This window comes from Sorex fumeus, unplaced genomic scaffold (assembly GCF_029834395.1).
Source record: "Sorex fumeus unplaced genomic scaffold, SorFum_2.1 ptg000131l, whole genome shotgun sequence".
Classification (NCBI taxonomy): domain Eukaryota; kingdom Metazoa; phylum Chordata; class Mammalia; order Eulipotyphla; family Soricidae; genus Sorex; species Sorex fumeus.
The window spans coordinates 21,621,484-21,644,249 of NW_026606188.1; the positions used below are offsets into that span (position 1 = coordinate 21,621,484).

General features: G+C 43.9%; 1 protein-coding gene across 2 annotated transcripts in view; it reads left to right on the forward strand.

The window, feature by feature from the left end:
• Nucleotides 1-22,766, forward strand: part of DENND2C (DENN domain containing 2C) — a 97,063-nt gene that overhangs the window by 69,941 nt on the left and 4,356 nt on the right. Inside the window, exons 9-17 of one of the 2 annotated variants that reach the window (XM_056139166.1) lie at nt 4,569-4,678; nt 9,443-9,512; nt 10,320-10,397; nt 11,892-12,032; nt 13,581-13,729; nt 15,110-15,287; nt 17,812-17,853; nt 19,096-19,201; nt 21,872-22,108. In XM_056139166.1, coding sequence (XP_055995141.1) covers nt 4,569-4,678; nt 9,443-9,512; nt 10,320-10,397; nt 11,892-12,032; nt 13,581-13,729; nt 15,110-15,287; nt 17,812-17,853; nt 19,096-19,201; nt 21,872-22,108 — 1,111 coding nt within the window. The remainder of the gene's footprint in view (nt 1-4,568; nt 4,679-9,442; nt 9,513-10,319; nt 10,398-11,891; nt 12,033-13,580; nt 13,730-15,109; nt 15,288-17,811; nt 17,854-19,095; nt 19,202-21,871; nt 22,109-22,766) is intronic. The other variant, XM_056139167.1, reaches the window with a different exon arrangement.

The window sequence follows — 22,766 nt, forward strand, 5'->3', positions numbered from 1 at the left end:
ACTGTTCCCAGGGGCTTTTCTTCTTGTTCCGACGTACAGGGAGGGCAAGGGGCATTCAGACGTTCGCCGTAAATTTGCTTATTGGCTCACAGTCGGCTTTGACTAGTGTGTCTCTGCCCTTCTTCTCGTTGACTGCATCACAGGCGACTAGCGCTGTACTTCTTGTAGGATCTAAGTGACTCTGACTCTGATGATACCATATTCGTCGATTGCCTCGAGCAGGCCCCAGTAACGTCTCCTTCATCCTAGACCTGAGATTTTTAAGAAAGTGCTATATTAAGGCTCTTTAGGAGAATGAGACCCATTATTATTACTGGTATTTGGCATATTGGGTACGCCACGGGGAGTTTGCCAGACTCTGCCATGTGGGCAGGTTACATTCGGTAGCCTGCCAGTTTGTCCGAAGTCGGAATGAGATAATAAGATGTCATAATAAGATGTTGCACGGTCGCAAATGTGGCCGTGTGGTTCCAGGAGCTGGGTTTTATAGTCTCTGAGTCTTGTCCGTTGATGGGATTACACGGCGCCAGGGGGCCAGTTGGTGGGTGTGACCCCCACCTACTGGAATTTGGAGGATTTGGGTGGAGGATGTTCAGCCCCGATCCGAGTAGGCTTGGAGATCTCAGCTCCGGGACCCGCTTGCCTTTGTTCCTCTGCTGGTACCTTCATGTGTGCAGAGAGTGGTCTCAGCATTGTGGTGGGTGGGTCTGGAGGTCTTCGGCTGCCGGAGCCCTAGTCAGGGTGGGGAGGAAAGCTCAACCCGCTCCCCTCCAAGGGGCCCTGGTGAGGACAGCCAGAAGACTGATACCATATGTCAGGCATAAACTGCAGCTGAGGGAAAGAAAAGCATTTTTATCCAAATTGGGGTGATTTTTGCATTCCCATTTACAAGAGACTCTTAATAATTTACAGATTCTTCATTTTCACATCCCTAATGAGGGAAGTAACAGGGGCCACTTTAAGAGCAAAGACTGAACCAGCTCTCTACATGTGCCTTTTGCTCTGTGGCTTCGAGACTTGACTTAACCACTCTTTGTCTTGGTGTTGTCATTTGTAAATTGGACATGGTCATAATATTGTCTTTCATTATGCTGTAGTGAGAATTATGTGAGTTCATTTTCACAAGGTATTTAGAATAGTTTCTGGCATATACAGTAAGTACTATATCATGTCAACATGTCTAGTGAGAACTTGATGAGATAATAGGTATTCAATGAGTAATGCAGTTCCTGTTCTTATTTTATGTTAACACACACACACATATATTTAGGGTTTTGGTCACATCCTGTGATGCTCACACCAAGCACATGTGGTGTCTGAGCGTATGTGTCACCTGCATCTTCCTTCTTGAGATGTGTATTCCTATCTAATGCTGGGGTGTGGGGGGTGGGGCTCTCTCCACCCTTAGAGAAGCCTGGGTTCTCTCTCAACTGCTTTACTCTCACTCACTTTATCTCCCTCCTTCCCCTTCAAAAACCTCCAAATAGGGTCTGGAGTGGTAACCCAGTGGGGAAGGCATTTGCCTTGAATGCAGCCAGCCCAGGTTCAGTCCCTAGCATCCCATATGATTAAAATAATTATCTTGCTGGAGAGACAGGAGTGATTCCTGAGTGCAGAGTCAGGAGTAACCCCTGAGTATCACTGTGTGTGTGACCCAAAAAGCAAAATAAAATAAAATTTAAGAGAACCTTCAAATAAAATCTGTTTTACTTCAAATAAATAATAAATAAATAAGGGATATTCACTTTCCAACTTTCTGTTTCGATTGCTTCTCTCCTGTATTGCTTCTGCCACATAAGAACTTTCAGTTTATCATCCTGAGTTCTGTACTTCACTGAAAAACCAGTGTGACACTTCAATTTTGGGAGACATTTCTGGGATGGGTTCACATATTTAAGAAAATCCTCTCTCATCCCTATATCATAAGCACATCAACAAGTACACAAAATTGCTTTCTCTCTTTTTTTTAAAGACCACACCCAGCTGTGCCCAGGGCTCCTACCTCTGTGCTCAGGGACCATCATGGGCAGGGCATAGAGGACTCTATGAGGTGCTGGGGTTTGAACTAGTATCACCCATGTTCTGGCCCTGCCTGCTGTGCTGCCTCTTCAGCAAGATAATTACTTTAACAAAATTCCTCAATATAGCCTGAGAACAGAGTCAGACCACTGTTTTGTAATACATTACCATAGAACTTAGTGCAGCCCCACCCCGCATGGCTCGGTGGCGAGTCTGCTCAGCCTGGGGAGTGTGAAGGCTCCAGTCTGCCCTAGCACCACATGCACCAAGTGTGTCCTCAGAGCACCACAACCGTGTGTGTGTGTGACTTCCCACTCATTGCAACAATGAGGGAAGGGATTTAAAAATATTATTTTAATTGAATCACCAAGAGATACTCAGTTACAAAGTTGTTCATGATTGGGTTTCAATCATACAATGTTCCACACCCATCCCTTCACCAGAGTACATTTCCCATCACCAGTGTCCCCAATTTCTCTCTCTCTCTGTCTCTTGCTCTCTCTGTCCCCCCTCCTTTTAGGCACTGTAGTTTGTAATACAGGTGCTGGAAGGTTATCAAGTATATCCCTTTACCTCCTTTCTGTACTCAGTTCTTGTCTGGAGTGATCGTTTCCAACTATCATTGTCACAGTGGTCCCTTCTCTATCCTAACTGTCCTCTCCTTCTCCCCACTTGTGGCAAACTTCCATTCATCATTCATGGACCAGTCCTCCTGGCCTTTGTTTCTACTGTCTCATACTAGGGTGTTAGTATCATAATATATATATGTGTGTGTATATATATATATATATATATATTTAAACATTTCATTGACTTTTGGGGCCTGAGCAGTAGTACAGCAGGTAGGGCACCAGCTTGCATATGGCTGATCCAGGTTTGATCCCCGGAATCCCATATGGTCCCCTGAGCTCACCAGGAGGGATTCCTGAGTGCAGGGCCAGGAGCAACACAGGGTGTTACCAAAACAGAACAAAACAAATTGAAAAAGAAACTGCATCTCTGTGTGGTAGGCACTCATAAATTAATTAAGTTAATCTCTGACCAAGATCTTCTTGACTGTTGTTGGAAAATTGTGAATGAATATAATAGAATGTCATACAAATGACATTCTGTTATAATGCTTTCCCTTTTTTTTAAAGAAATTAATACAGGAAGCCCAGAATAACTATGATTTGTTTTAGATTATCTTTCTTTGTTTTTGGTGAAGCAAGAAAGTTTTTATTGAATAATAGAAAGATGTGAGGAGTTAAAGAGGGAGAAGTACATGGTCAAGAGAAAACAAGAAAAGAAATAGATGAGCCAGTGACACATGTGTTCTGGGGAGAACAGGGGCTTGGAGAGCAAGCCTGATTCTCTTTTTGTTTTGTGTCGTTGTTGTTGTTTTGGGGGTCATACTCAGTGATAGTCAGGGGTTACTCCTGGTTCTGCACTCAGGAATTACTCCAAATGGCGCTGAGGGACTGAGCCCAGGTTGGCTGCATGCAAGGCAAATGCCCTACCCTCTGTGCTATCCTGCCAGCCCCACCAGATTCTCTCTTAAAGTACAATATCACACTCACATTAAAGGGTCTTCCATGCTAAAATTTTACAGGAAGTTGTAAAGTTAGGGAGCTGAGATTATATGGTAAGAGAGATGATAATATAGAGTGGGCTCTAAAATTGTAAATTTTCTAAGTTACATTCAAGTGTTTTTTTTTTAATCTTTAAAAGACTTAAGATTATTGACCAGAGGATGTCTCAAACTGGTCAGGTTTGTGCTGTTCAGTACATTATAAAACATTTATGATTCATAAAAATAATCTTGCATTAAATTTGTAACTCTCCTGGGCTTAAAGTGATAGTAGAGTGAGTAGGGCATCTGCCTTGGACATGACTGACCTGGGTTCAATCCCTTACACTACATATGGTCCCCTGAGCACTGCCATAAGTGATCGCTGAGCACCATGGGGTATGGCCCCAAAAATTAATAAATAAATTTCTAATTATCAAGAACTATCAATAAGAAACTTTTCAGGGAGTGGAACTATATTGTACAAGGCTTAAGGGACTTTTTTTGCATGCATCTGACTCCAGTTTGGTCCTTGGCACCACACGGTCCCCAGAGCATCTCCAGGAGTGGCCAGGGGTGGCCCTGAAGAGCCCTCAGCACCTTCAGAGTGGTCCAGGTTCTGGAACATTGGGCCTGAGCAGCACTACCCCATATGCCCTTACCTTGACTTGCCAGCCTGTTTGACTGAGACTCACACGGAGGGACCCTGGGCCTCCTAAGCACCAGTTGGGCGGCCCTTACCCCCAAGAATGGTTTTCAGTTATCTCTTGCACCCAGTTATGGGATCTCACAAGGGCCTTTCTAGGTGACTGTAGGCTTCTCTGTTCTCTGTAACACCGTACTTAGGTGTAATCACTAGTCTTGACTTCCCTGTTCCATTGAACAGAATGGCATCAGGCTGAAACTGATCAGGGAACCTTTTCCTGATACCATGCTGAGTTTTCAGTTGCTATTTTCTAATTACATAGAGTCTGACTAATCACTGACGTTCTCTCTTCAGGGAGATCATGGCTTTAAGCAATCCAAAGACACTGAAGAGAGACTCAAAGTTATTCCCAAGTTTTGTTTTCCTGATTCTAAGGACTGGGTGCCAACTTCAGAACTCAAGAGGTAAGAGTGGGGGGGAGGGGTGGAGAGATAGTACATTGGTTAGGGGGCACTTGCCTTGCATTCGGCCAATCCAGGATCTATCTCCAGCATTCATATGGTTCCCTCAAGCCCCCTAGAGTGATCCCTGAGCACAGCTAGGTGTGGCCCCAAAACAAAACAAACCAAAAAAGAGACTATTTTGCCCAATTTCTATTCACTGGAACTACACAACTAGAATCATAGCCTTTGAGAAAGGGACAGAGCCAGCAGTAAGGCTCTGGGGATGCTGTGACAGGTTATAGATGCATTGACAGGAAAGAAAGAAAGAAACATTAGAATGCTTCCTTCGTGGGGCTCAGGAAAGAGAAAGAGAGGGATCAGTAAGATGTCTCAAGAGGGGCAGGGGGGCCAGAGCAATACTATAGCCCATTTGTCTTTCATGCGGCCGATCTGGATTTGATCCCCAGCATCCCATATGGTCCCCAAGCTTGCCTGGAGTGATTCCTCTCCTGGATTACTGGGTGTGGTCCAAAAATAAAAACAAAACAAAAAAGGTCTTAAAGGGCTGGAGTGCATGCTTTGTGTGCAAAGGCACTGGATGGTCACCCAGGCTCCACTGGGTATGGTCCTGGTGCCCTTCAGGACCACCAAGCTCAAGCAACACCCATGGCTGGCTGGGCTGATTGTCACTAGAGTGCCCCCCCCCAGCTCCCTGAGCATGACAACCTGTAGAAAGAGAGGGGAAAAAAAGACTTGAATTCAGGATACCATTTAGAGCAGGGGTGAGACAGAGCAGTGTCTGACTCATGTCATCCTGAGCATGCTAGAAGCACTGCCTTAACGCCTCTTCCCTGGAGCATGCATGAAGAGCGACTCCATCTGGGGTGTGTGGGGACACTGGCAAGGGAAGTAAAGAGCGGCCTCCGGAGCCAGAGGGACTGTGTTCCCTCAATAAGGCACGTGTTCTCAGAATCCTGCTCATAAATAGATTTTGTTCAAACTGTAATTATCAAAGATGCTGTTTGGCATGAAAAAGCTGATTCTATCAACCCATGTCTTGTACTGATGGCCTGCTGGGAGACAACCACAGCTGTTTCCCAGGTCACTGTGAAACAGTGCCTCCACAGGCACCTCCCAGGTGCCTCCACACTGAGCTGCTTTCTCTTGACCACTCAGGCCTATTGCCTCTCGCATACTGACATCAGGCCTGATGCTCTCTTCTTGTCAGTTTATCGGTTCCACATGCAGTTTCTTTCCCATTGGCCTGGCTGCTGTTCCGTGGTTGATTACTTGCTCCCTGCACCCCCTCCTTGCCTATATGGTTAAAATATATAAATATATATGGTTAAAATATATAAATATATGTGTGTTTATTTTAGAGTATTTGAGATGTTCACAGAATAAAATTAAAAGCACAAATTATAAGTCACTGGATTTTTGATTACTCAGTGTAGCACTGTAGCACTGTCCTCCCATTGCTCATTGATTTGCTAGAGTGGGCCCAGTAGCGTCTCCATTGTGAGATTTGTTGTTACTGTGTTTGGCATATCGAATACGTCACAGGTAGCTTGCCAGGCTTTGCTGTGCAGGCGAAATACTCTCAGTAGCTTGCCAGGTTCTCTGAGAAGGGCAGAGAAATTGAACCTGGCTCGGCCGGGCCAGCTGCGCGCAAGGCAAATGCCCTACCACTGTGCTATTGCTCTAGCCCTATCAGTGTAAACATTTAAATATATTGTCATTTTTTCCAGTCTTAATTTTTATCCTATATATACACATATTTAAAATGGGTTTGATGGGGTATGGTGCCGCCAGCAGGTCAATCTGTACCTGTGAGGTGAGTGCATCAGCGGCCTGTTGGTGCCTTCAGACTTCTAGATACCCAGAATTACCACTGTGCCTTTGGCCAGATCCCAACAACTTGGGGTCAAGTTTACCAAGAAAGTAAACAGGCAAAAGTTAGGTATGTGGGAGAAACACCCACAAACCACCTTGGGCTCAGCTATATAATTGGAGTCAAGGCCTCTCTGATTTCTGATCAAACTGCTTAATGGCCATCTTCCCAGAGACTCAGAAACAAATCTTGGAACCCTGTGGCTTTTAGCAGAAACGTGTCTGGTCCCGCAGTAGGTTACCGGCACTGGGCCACCGCAGGGGAGAAAGGGTGCTTGTTCCTCCCCCTTCTCCCTCTTGGCGGCTCAGTGGTCGCCACCCATGAATGGCCTCTCTGGCTCCTGATCAAGCTGCCTAATGGTCATGATCCCAGAGACTCAGAAACAATATCGGAACCCAGAGGCTTTTGGCAGAAATGCATCCGGTCCCTGCAGTAGGTTACCAGCACTGGGCCACCCCAGGTGGGAATAGGTTTCGTGCCTTGGCCTATTTCCCTGGCGACTCAGTGGCCACCATTCTCCAGAGGTCACTGGACAGTGAGGTTTGGGCCCACAGTGACGAGACACTCTGGGCCTCACAGGATGGGGGTGGAGCCGGTCTTTTTCTCCCCGCCCCAAGTCGCCGCCCATCAACAGCCTCTCTGGCTTCTGATCAAGATGCTTAACGGCCATGATCCCAGAGACTCAGGAACAAATCTCAGAACCCAGCAGGTTTTGGCAGAAGTCCCTCCAGATTTAATTGTTAAAATTTCAGAATTTCAAAATCGTGTGGCCACTGCTGTGCCTGCGTGACATCATATGTTATTCTTAACCAGCAATAGAAAACAAATTGTCTATGATTGCCTTTTCAGCAGATCTGAGTGTTGGGGTAAAATCCCAAATAATAATGGTGGGTCTGGTGTGGAAATACTGAATGTAATCAAAGTAGAGAGAGAGTAATGTGGAAATAATCTGCCCCACAAGGTAGGGGGAGGGCGTGGAATGGGGGTTATACTGGGGTTTTTGGTTGTGGAAAATGGCCACTGGTGAAGGGACAGGTGTTTCATCCTTGTATGACCAAGACTTAAACCCGAAAGCTTTGTAACTGCTCTCACGGTGATTCAATAAATAAATTTATTTAAAAAATATATATAAGGTGGAGTTCATGCCGAATTCAATCAGCCTAATCAATGGCTGAATAAATAGCAATACTCCTACATTTAAAAAATAATAAATAAATAAATTGGGTTTGATTATTATACAATTTTTTTTAATTTAAAGCTCTATTTGGGAGCAATTCTAAATTTAGAGAAATGTTGCAAGAATAGAAATGATGGGCTGCAGAGATAATACAGTGGGTAGGGTACTTGCCTTTCACGCAGTCGACCTGAATTCCATCCCTGGCATCCTATAAGGTCCTCCAAACACCAAAAGGAGTGATCCCTGAGTGCAGAGCTCTCACCCTTGCTGGGAGTGACACAAAAACGAAAAAAAAAAAAAAACAAATATGGTGGCAGCTTCACCAATATATATATCCCTGACCCAGCTGTGCTCACTAGTATCTTTGGTCCCTCTGCACCCCCACATATCTTCCCCTCAGAGAATTTCTTCTTTTGTCTTGAGGACTTCTTTTTGTAAATTACATGTATATATTTTTGCCTCTGTGTGTAAAGAAGAATTCTTTTTTCCTATAGTTTTTTACATATTGATAATATACTATTTCATATGACCTCTCAGAGATAATGAAAGAATTTGAGGGCCAGAAATACAGTACAGAGCATAAAGCACTTGCCTGGCAGGTAGCGAACCCTTATTTGATCCCTGGAACCACATACGTTGTCCTGACCTCAGAGCTAGCAATAGACCCCCGCCGTGATTGAACACTTCCAGGAGTGGACCAAACACTGTCTTCCCATTGTTCATCGATTTGCTCGAGTGTACTCAGTAACTTCTCCATTTTTTTGAGACTTGCTGTTACTGTGTTTGGCATATTGAATGTGTCATGGTTAGCTTGCCAGGCTTTGCCATGTGAGTGAAATACTCTTGGTAGCTTGCCGGGCTCTCCAAGAGAGGCGGAGGAATCGAAACTGGCTTGGCCAGGCTGGTTGCGTGCAAGACAAACGCCCTACCACTGTGCTACCAAATATCATAAACTAATACCACTTTGCCTTGCACACGGGTTACCTAGTTCAGCACATATGACCTGGTTCAAACCCCAGAGTCCCATGTGGTGCCCCAAGCACCACCAGGAGTAATTCCCGAGACTAGAGCTAGGAATAAGCTCTGGGTGCACCTCTGGGTATGACCCAAACACACACATACACAATATCCCTGCAAGGAATGGGGACAGTGTCTTCTCAAAAATTTTTATAGCCCACAATTGGAAATATAGTATAGTGGGTAGGGGGGTGCTTGCCTAGCATACAGTCAACCTGAATTTGATTCCTGGCACCCCATGTGTCCCAAACCCATCAGAAGTGATCCTTGAGCTCTGAGCCAAAAGTAAGCCCTAAGCACTGCTAGGTGTGGCAAAAAAAAAATCCTTTATAGCCTTCGAGTAGTTTGGCTAGATTTAGAAATTCAACAAAATAATAAAACAGACTTGATTAATAACTGAACTGGGTCAAGGAAATATCTCAAAGATTGGGGCTCTTGCCTTCTTTAAACTAGTCCTTGAAGTGGATCCCAGCACCAGTATGGCTGGAGGGAGCATCCCTCCCATTAAAAAAAAAAAGTCAAAAGTAGGAGGCAGTGTAGATTAGTAGGAGACAACCCAGCCTCTAATTGTTCTGTCTAAGAAAGAATGTGACTTGCAGGAAATGAAATGTTAAAATCTTCCCTCAAATCATAAAGTAATTGTTGGTTGCTAATTTTCAAGGCTGTTGTTTGGATCTCAAATTACTGATTACCTTTTCAGTGAAACGTTCTCCTTTGTCTTAACTGGTGAAGACGGAAGCCGGTGGTTTGGTTACTGTAAGAAGCTCTTGGTAAGTATCAGACTCAGAGTATAGGCAGAGCTGATCAGGACACAATAGACCAGGGGGTTCAGAGACATCTTCTGGAAATGAATTTCAGGACTTTGCAGTTATCTGTGCACTAAAGAATATATTTTATTTGAACATAGTGTTTGAGCTATAATATAGAGCCTGAACAGTTTTTTTAGAAAGCAATAGGATACTTGAGTAACAAGATGGAGGTTAACCATAGAGTGTTCAAGAATAGAAAGTGTGCCCCCAAAACAAAACAACAACAACAACAAAAGAATTGAAAGAGTCAGGAAAGAAGCCACTGAATTATAAATATAAGTCTGAATTATTAAATATAAGTCTGAAAGGACCTTAGTATAGTTTGTAGGGTGCTTGCTTTGCCTGCAACCAACCCAGGCAAGAAACCCATATGGTCCCCCAAGAACTGCCAATAGTTCCTGAGTGCAGAATGAGGAGTAATCCCTGAGCATCACTGCATGTAACCCAAAATCCAAAGAGAGAGAGAACGACAGAGAGGGTGGAAGTGGGGGGGGGGGGGGGGGGTGGGTGGAGGCATACATGCATGTAAATATACTTAAGGGATGGAATAAAATGAGCCACTGGAGGGAGCTCTGAGTTACTTATGTTTAGTGTCCCCACTAGCCTGGAATAAATCCTGCCACCATTTTTAGCACTTTCTCCATCTTTTACTGTTCAGTGAACATGATAATCTTGGTTCTGACTCTGTGTTAAAGGGTAGCACAAAAGTATTAACAATTGAAATTAGTAGAGACTTAGGCTGATTTCTTCTTGGTTTTTTTTCATTAGCCAGAAGGCAGAGGAAAGCGACTCCCAGAGGTGTACTGCATGGTCAGTCGCCTCGGCTGCTTCAACCTGTTTTCCAAGGTGAGTAGAGAATGTCCCTGTGAAAACTATTGTTCTTTCTGAGATTCTGAGTACATTTGGGGACTTTCTGGTGACTACTCAGCAATGTAACAGACTGCTTTAGAAAGGGTTCTCCATTAGTAAGTTCAAATCACAGTTTTGAAGACTTAAACTCACATCTCAAATCCAGGTGCCATTGCCAGTTCCCCTTCACTTTGCTTTGCTAACCCTCCTGTCCTAAAGTCCATTGTTCCCAGAGTGGGCTGTACTGCCCTCTGCGGAATGCAGTAACAACCGGGTGGGGTGCAAGGGTAGCCTTGAGTGCAGTAGGTGGTGTATTCTGTTTGTTTCCTCAAATAAAGTAGATTTCCAAGGAAGTATTAAGAAATTTTGTTTTGCTTTGTTTTCCCAAAGGATGGGCTGTAGGCCAATTAAGTTTAGGAAGCGCCTGTGTTTTTCCCAGATCCCAAAATCTAGTATTTCAGTCTCTTTGCTTTCACCTTAGTGAGATGAAAAAGAGGTCCTCTTCAAAAAAGAAAAGAAGAAGAAGTTAAAAAATACCTTATTAAATAAATTTGTTTTGGAGGAAGTAAAGATATCCCCAAGAAATGTGGTGCTACTGGTGAACATTTAGTGGTTGTAGAAGTTAATGCCTTAGAGGGGCTGGAGTGCTAGTACAGAGGGTAGGACAATTGCTTTGCACACACGGCTGACCCGGGATTGAACCCGGGAGCACCCCTCATGGTTCCTGAGCCCCACTAGGAGTGATCCCTAAGCTCAGAACTGGGAGTAAGCCCTGAGCAATGCTGGGTAGGGTCCAAAAACAAATTTTTTAAAAAGTTAGACATTAATGTCGTAGATGTGGTACAGGACAGGGAAGGGATCACTGTGACAGTGACATAGGAAGTGGTCACTCTGGCCAGATTGGCGTTGGAACACTGTACTCCGGAAACACAGTCATAAGTAACTCTGTAACTCTGTAATTCATGGTGATTCAATTTTTAAAAAATTCTTTTGTTTTTGTTTTTGGGCCACACCCAGCAATGCTCAGGGGGTACTCCTAGCTCTGCACTCAGGACTCACTCCTGGTAGTGCTCAGAGGACCATATGGGATTGAACCTTGGTCACCTGCGAGCGAGGCAAATACCCTACCCACTGTACTATTGCTCTGGCCCCTAATTGAAAAAAATTTTTAATTAAAAAAAAAGAACTTAATATCTCAAAATCTGTTGGTGTTATTTTCAAGTTTGTCCACTAAATTTGGTAGTTCATTAATAGGATTCTTTTCATTATTTTTCTGAATTGAATCAATAGTAAAATAATACATTTTGTGCTCATAGATTCTTTTTGTAGGAGAGAGTTGGGGTGGGTGGGCCATATCTCTCAGTTGCTCAGAGGCTGCTCCTGGTTCTGTGCTCAGGGCTCACCTCTGCTAGAATGGGTATTGAGCAAGGGTTGGCCACATGCAAGCAGGCATCTTAACCCCAATACTGTCTCTGGCCCCTGTGTTCACAGATTCTAGATGAAGTAGAGAAGAGAAGAGAAATGTCTCCAGCCCTGGTGTACCCATTCATGCGAAGCGTGATGGAAGCCCCTTTCCCAGCCCCTGGACGCACCATCACGGTTAAGAGCTACCTCCCTGGGGCCGGTGACGGCGTAAGTTCCTCACTTGTTTCTAAAAAATTTGCTGACCCTAAAAGGAGACTTGACAGTTTTAACAAGAGTCTTCAGAAAACAAGGCAGTTTTTCCTTTCCCAGAAACTGTGAAGGATAGGTTTTAGTTCTGCAAAAGCAACGGAGAACTAACTATCCAAGTTAATTTTTTAAATATTACTAATATTTTAATATTTTGTTATTAAAATTAATAAAATCAATTAAATATGTTTAAATATTACATATATTGAGAAAATAATATAATTATCATGTCTCCAAAAAATAAATGTTTATTTATTTTGTGATTAGCTTGCTTTTTTTAAAAAAATTTTATTAGTGAAACACCATGAGGTACAGTTGTGGACGTACAAATTTTTGTGCTTGGGTTTCAGTTATACAATGATCGAGTACCCATCCCTCCACCAGTGCCCATTCTCCACCACCAATGATCCCAGTATCTCTCCCACCCCCCCACCCCCTCCATCCCATCCTGCCTCTGTGGCAGGGCATTCCCTTTTGTTATCTCTCTCCTTTTGGGTGGTGTGATTTGCAAAAGAGGCATTGAGTAGCAATCATGTTCAGTCTATAGTCTACTTTCAGCATGTATCTCCCATCCTGGGAGGATTCTCCCACCACCATTTACTTGGTGCTCCCTTCTCTATCTGAGCTGCCTTTTCCCCCAGCATGTGTGGCTGGCCTTCAAGCCATGGAGTAAACCTCCTGGTACTTATCTCTCGGCTATTCTTGGGTGTTAGTCTCCTATTTTGTTACTTTATGTTCCCCAGATGAATGCAATCTTTCTATGTCTATCCCTTTCTTTCTGATTCATTTCACTTAGCATGATACTTTCCGTGTAGTACCACTTGTATGTAAATTTCATGACTTCATCTTTTCTAACAGCTACATAGTACTCCATTGTGTAGATGTACCAAAGTTTCTTTAACCAGTCATCTGTTCTCAGGCACTTAGGTTTTTACCAGATTCTGGCTATTGTAAAGAGTGCTACAATGAACAAACAAGTGCAGATGTCTCTTCAACTATACTTTTTTGCCGCTCCGGGATATATTCCCAGGAGTGGTATTGCTGGGTCAAATGGGAGCTCAGTTTCTAATTTTTTGAGAATCGTCCATACTGTTTTCCAAAAGGGCTGAACCAGTTGGCATTCCCACCAGCAGTGAAGGAGGGTCCCTTTCTCGCCACATCCGTGCCAACACCAGTTGCTTTTGTTCTTTTGGATGTGGGCCAGTTTCTGGTGTGAGATGATATCTCATTGTTGTTTTGATCTGTATCTCCCTGATGATTAATGATGTAGAGCATTTTCTCATGTGCCTTTTTCCATTCTATCCAAGTTAATTTTAAGAGATTATTCATCCTAGATCTGTGTTTGCACACACACACACACACACACACACACACAAAATTAGGTGTTAGAGCTACCATAGCACCACTCACCCACTCTTTGCAGTAGAATCTAAGCAATGGCAGGAGCCGTCTGCATCATGGAAGATGTTTTCCGACCTCAGACCCCTGATTCAGATTCTTGCATTTCAGTCAATTGAGCTCTGCCGCCCGCTGGACTCTCGCCTGGAGCATGTGGACTTTGAGTGTCTATTTAAGTGCCTGAGTGTGTGCCATCTCGTCCGAGTCTGTGCCTCTCTCCTTCTGGAGCGGAGGGTGATCTTTGTCGCCAACAGTTTAAGGTGAGACCAAAGAAAAACCTGTCACTGCTGCTAGTGTTCTATTTGTTTCTCACTGATAGAAAATGGGGTGTGGTAAAGATCTGTAGAGTCCCAGAGCGTTATTCATTTATTTGTGTTTGTGTTTGTTTTGGGGCCACACGTGGCTGTGCTCAGGGCATTTTTTTGGCTCTCCATTCAGAAATTACTCCTGGCAGGGTGAGGGAACCATATGGGATGCTGGGGATCAAACCCGGTCAGCCTCATGCAAGGCAAATGCCCTACCCACTGTATTTCTGGACTCAAGGGTTCCGAAGCTTTAATGATGTGAATTGCTCCAAGCAATCAATAGCAGGAGTCCTTAGCTATAGCAGCGACTCTTGGGAGCTGTCTTGTATTTGCTCTTCTAAGTATGGCACGTTTATAGTGTTATTCAGGAGCGACAATTTAAAGGGTGGCATGCAGGCTCTGCAGGCCAGGTTCAGTCTCTGGCACAGCATGGTCCTCTGAACACAGAGCCAGGGTGGCACCAGAGCGTTGCCAGCTGTGTACTCCCCCTCGTTACTTTTTAGTTAACACTAATTTTTATCAGTGTTTATTAATAAACACTAATATTAACACTAATTTTTATCAGCAGTTGTCACTGTTGTTCATCAATTTGCTCGAGCGAGCCTTAGTAATGTCTTCATTGTGAGACTTGTTGTTACTGTGTTTGGCATATCAGATACGTCACGGTTAGCTTGCCAGGCTTTGCCATGCAGGCGTGACACTCTCGGTAGTTTGCCAGGCTCTCCGAGAGGGGCGGAAGAATCAAACCCGGCTCGGCCAGCCGGCTGCGCACAAGGCAAATGCCCTACCACTGTGTTATCATTCCTTAGTATACACTAATTTTTATCAGTGTCAGTTTTGGGAAAGAGCTGAATTGAAATTAGAAGTAAATTAAGCTAAAGTAAATAGAATGTTTAAAAAATGGAATGAGGGTCATGCGGGGAGATAGTACAGTGGATAAGGTGTTTGCCTTGCATGCAGCTGATCTGGATTAGATCTCTGGCATCCCATATGGCCCCCTGAGCACTGCCAAGAGTGATTCCTGTGAGCAGAGCCAGGAGTAACACATGAGCATTGCCCAGTGAGGCCCCAAAGCCAGAAATAAATAAATAATAGAAAATTAAAGATGTATTTTTACAATGTATTTTTAAAAAAATTGAATTGGGGCCGGTGACATAACTCAATGGTAGAGTTCATACTTCTCATACGTGGAGCCCCAGGTCCAATTCCTAGCACCAAATTAAATAAGGAATAATTTCTGGTTAAAGCATCAATCTGGTAGTCTGTAACTAAAATCTGTGAATCCTCAAAGTGCTTGTGTTGTCAGTATATGCCACATGCTCTCTCCCTGCCCAGCACCCTATCCAAGTGTGGACATGCCGTCGTGGCCACCCTGTACCCGTTCACGTGGCAGCACACCTACATCCCTGTCCTGCCAGCATCCATGATTGACATCGTCTGCTCCCCTACCCCATTCCTGATTGGGATCCTGTCCTGCTCCTTGCCGCAGCTCCAGGACCTGCCCATTGAAGAGGTGAGACAGGGAGTGTGGTACCATAGAGAACATGAGACACTGGCAAATCAAACCAGCGATTCAGGGGCTGGAGGAAAAAGGCAAGGCACTGGCCTCACCCAGCCACCAAGCTTCCAAAGTGTTCCCAAGAGCAGTCCCTGAGCACAGGGGCATGCATGGCCCAAAAAACAAAAAATCAAAAGAGAATAAATGCTTTAAGATCACAGTTGTTAATATGGGGCTACAGTATAAATACATTATGCTTTCATGTTTTATTTTAATGAAATGAGAAATTCCATTGAATTTTTTTGTCTTATTAGTAGTAATAATCTATGGGCTCATTCTTCTGAGTTTTGGTTTGTTTTGTTGCTTTTTGGATCACATCCAGTGATGCTCGGGGCTTAGTCCTGGCTCTGCACTGAGGACTTAGTCCCGGTGGTGCTCAGGCACCGTATGGGATGCCAGAGATCCATCTCCAGTCGGCTGCATGCAGGGCAGATACCCTACCTATTGCTCTGGCTCATTCTTCTGTTTTTAACTGTCTTTCCCACCTCTGACAAAAAGTAATCTTTATATTTTTTTAAATTTTTTATTAAATTTTTTTAATGAGTCACTGTGAGATACACAGGTATAAGGTTGTTGATGATTGGGTTTCAGTTACATAATGTTCCAACACCTGTTCCTTCACCAGTGTACATTTCCCACCACCAGTGTTTCCAGTTTTGCCCACCTTCCAACTCACCCCCACACCGCCTGCTTCTGTGTCGGGCACTTTCTCTCTCTCTCTCTCTCTCTCTCTCTCTCTCTCTCTCTCTCTCTCTCTCTCAGATAACCTCTATCTTGACTGTCAAAGTGTTTTGTGACTTGTTTTCCTTTGTAGTTTTATATTCCAGGCGTGTGTCCCTAAGTAATATAAATCAGTTTTTCCTGTCTTTTGGATTAATAGAAATAGTAGACCATACAGTGTACACACACACACACACACACACACACACACACACACACACACACAAACACATATGCACTCACGCACGCATACACTCATGCACGCACATGCACATGCACACACATTCTAAGCCTGGCATATTTTTTAATTGATGTATCTTGATTTCCATTAATATTACTGTGAGTGTTGAAGGGTCTGCTCACGGGTTACTCCTGGTTCAGCACCCAGAAATTACTGCTTGTGGGCTCAGGGAACCATATAAGGTGTTGAAGATGGAGACCTATCTGCTGTATTATAGATCCAACCCAGCACCATATCTTCTTTACCCACTCACCTGTGTTTGGACACTTGGTTTGTTTCCAGTTACTGACTATTGTAAAAAGTGCTGCAATGAGCATAAGTTGAGATTTTTATTTTTGAATTAGTGCTTTTTTCTTTGAATGGGTAACTAGGAGTAGACTCGCTACATCATATGATAATTGTTTTTTTTTATGAGTCGTTTTTTGTTTTGTCTTGAGAACTTTCCAGACTGCTTAAGGTTGAACTAGTTTACATTTCCATCCACAGTGAATAAGGGTTACTTGTTTTCCTCAGCAATGGAAAGAATTGTTTTTTTTTAAGTTCTTTCAGATAGTTTGATCTTAGTATATAGAAATGCAGCATATATGTATATATGCTTTTTGGATGTTTTAAATATATATTTTTTGTATTTGGGGGAGTTTTTTTGTTTTGTTTTGTCGTAGCCAGCAGTACTCAGGGGCTGTTCCTGGCTTCATGCTTGTGACAAGGGGTTACTCTCTGTGACACTCAGGGTCCCACATGGTGTTAGGGGTCTTCCCATATGCAAAGCATGCACTCCAGTCCTCTGAGCTTGCCTGCAATTGATTTGTTCTGTTTTTTTTTTTTTTTTGTCATACTCAATGGTGCTCAGAAGTTACTCCTGACTCAATGCTCAGGGGACACTCCTGGCAGTTCTCAGGACTCTATGATACTAGGGGTGAAACCTGACTTCCTGCATGCTGCAGAGTTTGTGCTCAGTCCACTGAACTATGCATTGGTACCTGCAACTTGTTTGTTGGTATGTCGATGCCTTAATTTGCCCTTTTCTTTTTGTTTTGCTGTTCTGTTTTTGGGCCACACTTCATGATATTTAAGGCTTACTCCTGGCTCTATTCTCAGACATCACTCCTGGTAGGCACATGAAACCATATGGGGTACTGGGGATAGAGCCTGGGTCAGCTGTGTGCAAGACAAGTGCCCGACGTGCTGTACTATTGATCCAGCCCCTTAACCTTATGCTTTAATTCTTTTTGTCTTAGACCTCCCCTACATTGCTCAGCAAATCTGGGGGCAAGTCCCAGTGATTTTCAGCCCATCATCCTGGGGAACTCCAGGATACTGGGGATCAAATCCGGGTCAGCAGCATGCAAGGCACACTCCTTCCACCCTGTCCTCTCTCTCTGGCCCCAACACCTTAAGTTTTGTTTAAAAATGTTCCTATCTCTAGAAGAACCCAAACGTTCTTCCTGACCTCGCACTTTCAGTGTATTTCTCTGTTTCTCACTTCCATCTAACTTATTTGGCTTCTTTATCCCATAGGTGCTGATAGTTGATCTTTGTGCAGACAAGTTTTTACAGGAGGTGAGTGACAAAAGATATTATTATACAATGTTTGGGTATAATTGAACTGAGAATATGCAAAAACGTTTAGAGAAGATGACTCAGTTTTAGTTTCTACATACATACGTATGGCACTGTGGGCATTTGTACCAAATTGACCTGAAAATTTGGCTTGAACTTGAAGCTATTTGTTACAAAGAAGGAAGAAGGAAACAGATTAAATGTCGTTCTCAAAAGAGGTAAGCCTCCCTTCAAATCCAAATGGATTGACATAAACCTGCAATTTAATTAAATAGATCAAGCATTTATTATTAAACATGGATTATTTCTAGAAACTATTATGCAGTCAAGTCTAAGGATAAATTAAACACAGCTTGGCCCCTCAGGCCTTGTATTCTAATGGTGTGACCTGAAGAGCACACAGCATCCTTAAAGATTTAGAAATGAGATAATAGAAATTTGTTCAAGACATAGAAAGAAGTTGTGATTTATTTTGGGTGTGGAAAATGAAAGTTAGAGTTAGTCATTAAAAGCTAACTTAGGGGCTGCGGCAGGTACAGCAGGGAGGGTATTTGCCTTGCATGCAGCTGATCCAGGTTTGATCCCCGCCATCTCATATGGTCCCCCTGAGCACTGCCGGGTGGACCCCCCACCCCTCGCAACAGAGGGTGTTTTTCTGACTTAGAAAAGCCCTGTATGTAACCTGAATATAGACTTAAGAGTGCTGAGCACAGGTGGAAATAAAATCCCTCTTTTCCCCCAAATCAATAAGCTCATCATTTTTGTGATGAATACCATCTATTGGAAGGTGGTTTTCACTAAATAGACTGATAAAAATGAGAGATATTTAGTATAAAGATGACAAAGACTGTGAATTTTATTGCATGTTATTTTAAAAATATATGTATGATATAAATACCATAAGCCTCAGAGATTCTGCTCAACATAAGGGAGGAAGTTTGAGACTGAGTCTTCAGTCAAAATAGAAAGTCACTTTGGGCCAGAGCAGTAGCACAGTGGGAAGCGTGTTTGCCTTGCATGTGACCGACACAGGTTTGATCCCAGCATTCCATATGGTCCCCCAAGTTCTGCCAGGAGTGACTCCTGAGTGCAGAGCCAGGAGTAAGCACTAAACATTTCTGGGTGTGGGCACCGTCCCTCCTAAAAAAAAGTCACTTGTGAAAATTTAGGCCCCCTGACAAGTTGTATATTTGAGAGTTTTCTTTTCAAAGCTCATAAGGAATATCAATTTTTGCTCTTGAGGTATCTGATGAGGATGAAATTCTGCCACCCAAACTCCAAGCTGCCCTCACACAGATTTTGGAAGAACGAAATGAAATCTTAGCCCAGGAGCCGAATTTTTCACAAGGTATGAAACATGTGAGCTAAGACCTTCAAGTTGAGGCAACAAATATTTACTAAATTCCCAGCACCCTGATACGGGACTTGCAGGAGTGGTTGGTGATCCTGCGTATGGCCTAAAATCACTTCCTTCCTGGTACTCCAAAGTGCCCATTCCCCTTCTATTTTCGGACCTTTTCACATGCTTGCTTCTGTTCCCTATGCAGCTCTGTAGGTTCATACTCAGATGTCATGTTCTCAGTGAGTCTTTCCTGGCTATCGTAAAATTATGCTCCTGAGCCAGAGCAATAGTACAGCAGGTAGGTTGCTTGCCTTACGTGCAGCTGACCTGGGTTTGCTCCACAGTACCCCAAATGGTGCCCTGAGCACCACCAGGAGTGATTCCAGTGTGCAGAACCAGGAGTAATCAACTCCTGAGCAGCGCCAGGTGGGCCCTCCAAAATTAATTAATTAATTAAATTGTGCTCCTTCTCTTAGATTCTCTCTCTCCCTCCCAGATTGATTTCACCACAGCTTTGCATTCCTGTCTGATGAACACGTGAATCCATGCAACAGAAACTGTTTTGTTTTTTTATGTCTGATACATTAAGTGTATTAAACAAACAGCTACTCAATAGTATTTGTTGGATAAATGGCGAATATCTATTTGTTGGCACTGTGGTATGAGCCACCGTGTTGAACACTTAGCATACATTTTATTTCATCTTTATAAAACCCTTATTTATAAATTGGGTACTGCTGCTTAATCTCTATGTGATAGGTGAGAAAACTAAGAACTCTTTATTCTTTGTCAAATTGTTTTTTGTTTAGGCTTGTCTTTTTCTAGGTTTTGGCCACTCCTGGGGGTGCGGTGGCAGGAGTCTTTCCAGCTGTGATGTTGCTCCCAGTGGGGCAAGCTCTGCCTGCCGTCAGCCAGCCTTGCTCTCTCTCCAGCCCTGTGGAGTTTCCTCATCAGGCTCTCGCCAGTCACATGCCTGGTTTCTCTCTTGCTTCACTAGTCGCTCCTTTTCTTCTCCTTTCCTGGATCCTTTACCCAGTCCAAAAGAAGGAAATCTGGGGCTGGAACGATAGCACAGCGGGTAGGGCGTTTGCCTTGCACGAGGCCAACCCGGGTTCCATTCCCAGCATCCCATATGGTCCCTCGAGCACTGCCAGGAGTAATTCCTGAGTGCAGAGCCAGGAATAACCCCTATGCATCCCCAGGTGTGACCCATAAAGAAAAAAAAAGTAGGAAATCTAACCACAGTGTTGAACCATTTCATTTCAGTTTTTCTCGGATTTTTTTGTTTGTTTGTTTTGGGTACCCCCAGTACTGCTCTGAGCTTACTCCTATCTCTGCACTCAGGAATCACTCCTGGCAGATCTTGGGGTACCGTATAGAGTGCCAGGGACCAAATCCAGTCTGCCATGTGCCAGGTGGAAGGCAGTTGATCCTTACAATATCTCTCTAGCCCCAGGATTCATACCTTTGAGTTCTTTGGAGTCGGGTGGGCCTCACTTGGTTTGTTAGACTCACTCCTGGCTCTGCATTTAGGGTTTAAGGTATTATATCAGGTGCCGGGAATTGAAGCTGGGTTGGCCACTTGCAAGTCAAGAGCCCTATCTGCTGTACGTCTCTCCAACCCCAGATTAGAAAAGCACTAGTATAGTACCCAACATGTCTTGTATTCAATACGTTACATATTGTATTCATTGTTACTTACGATGGAATAATTATGGTGCTAATGAAAGGAGAAAATTGAAAAATTGACTTTGGGGAGGGGGGAATAATGCATCTGGCGTTGTATATTTATTTGTTTGATTCATCTGCCAACTTCTAAAAACAGACCAAGTATGGATACTTTTAATTCAATTTAAATGCAAATGGAAAACCCAAATGATGTTATGATAGGACATATTTTCATTGATAACCTGAAGATATAGGAAAATATTGATGAAACATCATGACTGGAGATCTAAGGATGAGAATTTTCAACATGGAAACTTTAATTCTGTGCAGATTAGTTAAGAGAATGTTGGCTAGGGAGATAGTATGGTTCACAGGGTGCTTGCCTTGCATGCAGCCAACCCTAGTTCAGTTCCAGAATCCCATATGGTTCCCAGAGCACTGGCAGGAGTAATCTTTGAGTTTAAAGTCAGGAATAGCCATGAGCACTGCTGAGTGTGGCTCCAAAACCAGAGAGAGAGAGAGAGGGAAAGAGAGGTACAAGGAGAGAGAGAGAGGGAGAGAGAGATACAGAGGAAGAGAGAGGGGGAGAGAGGAAAGAGGGGGGAAGAAGGAGACAGAGAGATTGAGATTTAAGATGAGTGATCTGAGAAGCATGCTCAGGAGAAGGAAGGAGTGGCCAGGGAAAGTTAATTCTTGACCCTGAAGACAGGAGTAGAATCAAAGTCATGAAAGTGTAAAGTTGTGGGAGGCAGGGAAGGAAGAACTGAGCAGCACAAATCAACAGAGTCTAAAGGAGTCTGAACCTAGAAAAGTACATGCGATGTGGCTGATGATCATTGCTGGTCTTCGAAACAGTGTTTCTAGTGAATTATAGTTGTGCAAGCCAGGCCAAAAGACCTAGCAAGGGTGCATGGGGAAAATGAAGGTAAGGACGTAAGCCCTTTGCTTCTGTTCACTTGTTTTGGGTCACATCTGACTGCTCTTCTTTCTTTTTTATTCATTTTGCAGATGCTACTCTCAACTCTCTGGTGTCTGAGGCATTTGTCCGTTTTTTTGTGGAATTGGTGGGACATTACTCTTTAAATATGATCGTCACTGAGCGTGGGGAGCGTATATTCCAGAGGGAGCCTTTCCGGAAATCCCACACCTCCCGAAGTGTGCGCCACTTCCTCGATCTCTTCATGGAAACGCAGATGTTTGCAGGGTTCATCCAGGACCGAGAACTTCGGAAAAGTGGGGTGAAAGGTCAGTTTCATTATAAAGACTCCCCTCTCTGCTTTTTCTTTTTTTAAATCTAATTGGCAGAAGACCTCGCAGGCCATGCTCAGGGGGCCCTGCAGTGTCTGGCTCTGTGGATTTACTGCTCAGGCCTGGTGATGCTGGGGGTTGCTCAGGGAACTGAGTGATGCTGGGGATCACTGTCAGCACCTCTGCTCTAGCTCCCAGAGCTCTCTTCCTAGCCCCTCCTCTGTGGTCTGAACACCTGAAAGGTTGGGGATAATACAGACCAAAACAGCACAGTGCCGGACTAGAGTGGTAGCACAACAGGAGGGCATTTCCCTGGCACATGGCCGAATCCTGGATGCTCCATATGGCCAACTGAGTGCTGCTAAGAGTGATCCTTGAGCCAAGAGCCAGGAGTGATCCCTGAGCGCAGAGCCAAGAGTAACCTCTGAGCACTGCCAGATGTGCCCCCAAACAAACAAATACATATTTAACATTTATTTAGTGATATTTTGCACTGTAGCACTGTCCTGTCCTCCCGTTGTTCATTGATTTGCTCGAGTGGGCACCAGAAACGTCTTAATTGTGACACTTGTTGTAACTGTTTTTGGCAAATCAAATATGCTACGGGGAGCTTGCCAGGCTTTGCCATGCAGGCGGGATACTCTTGGTAGCTTGC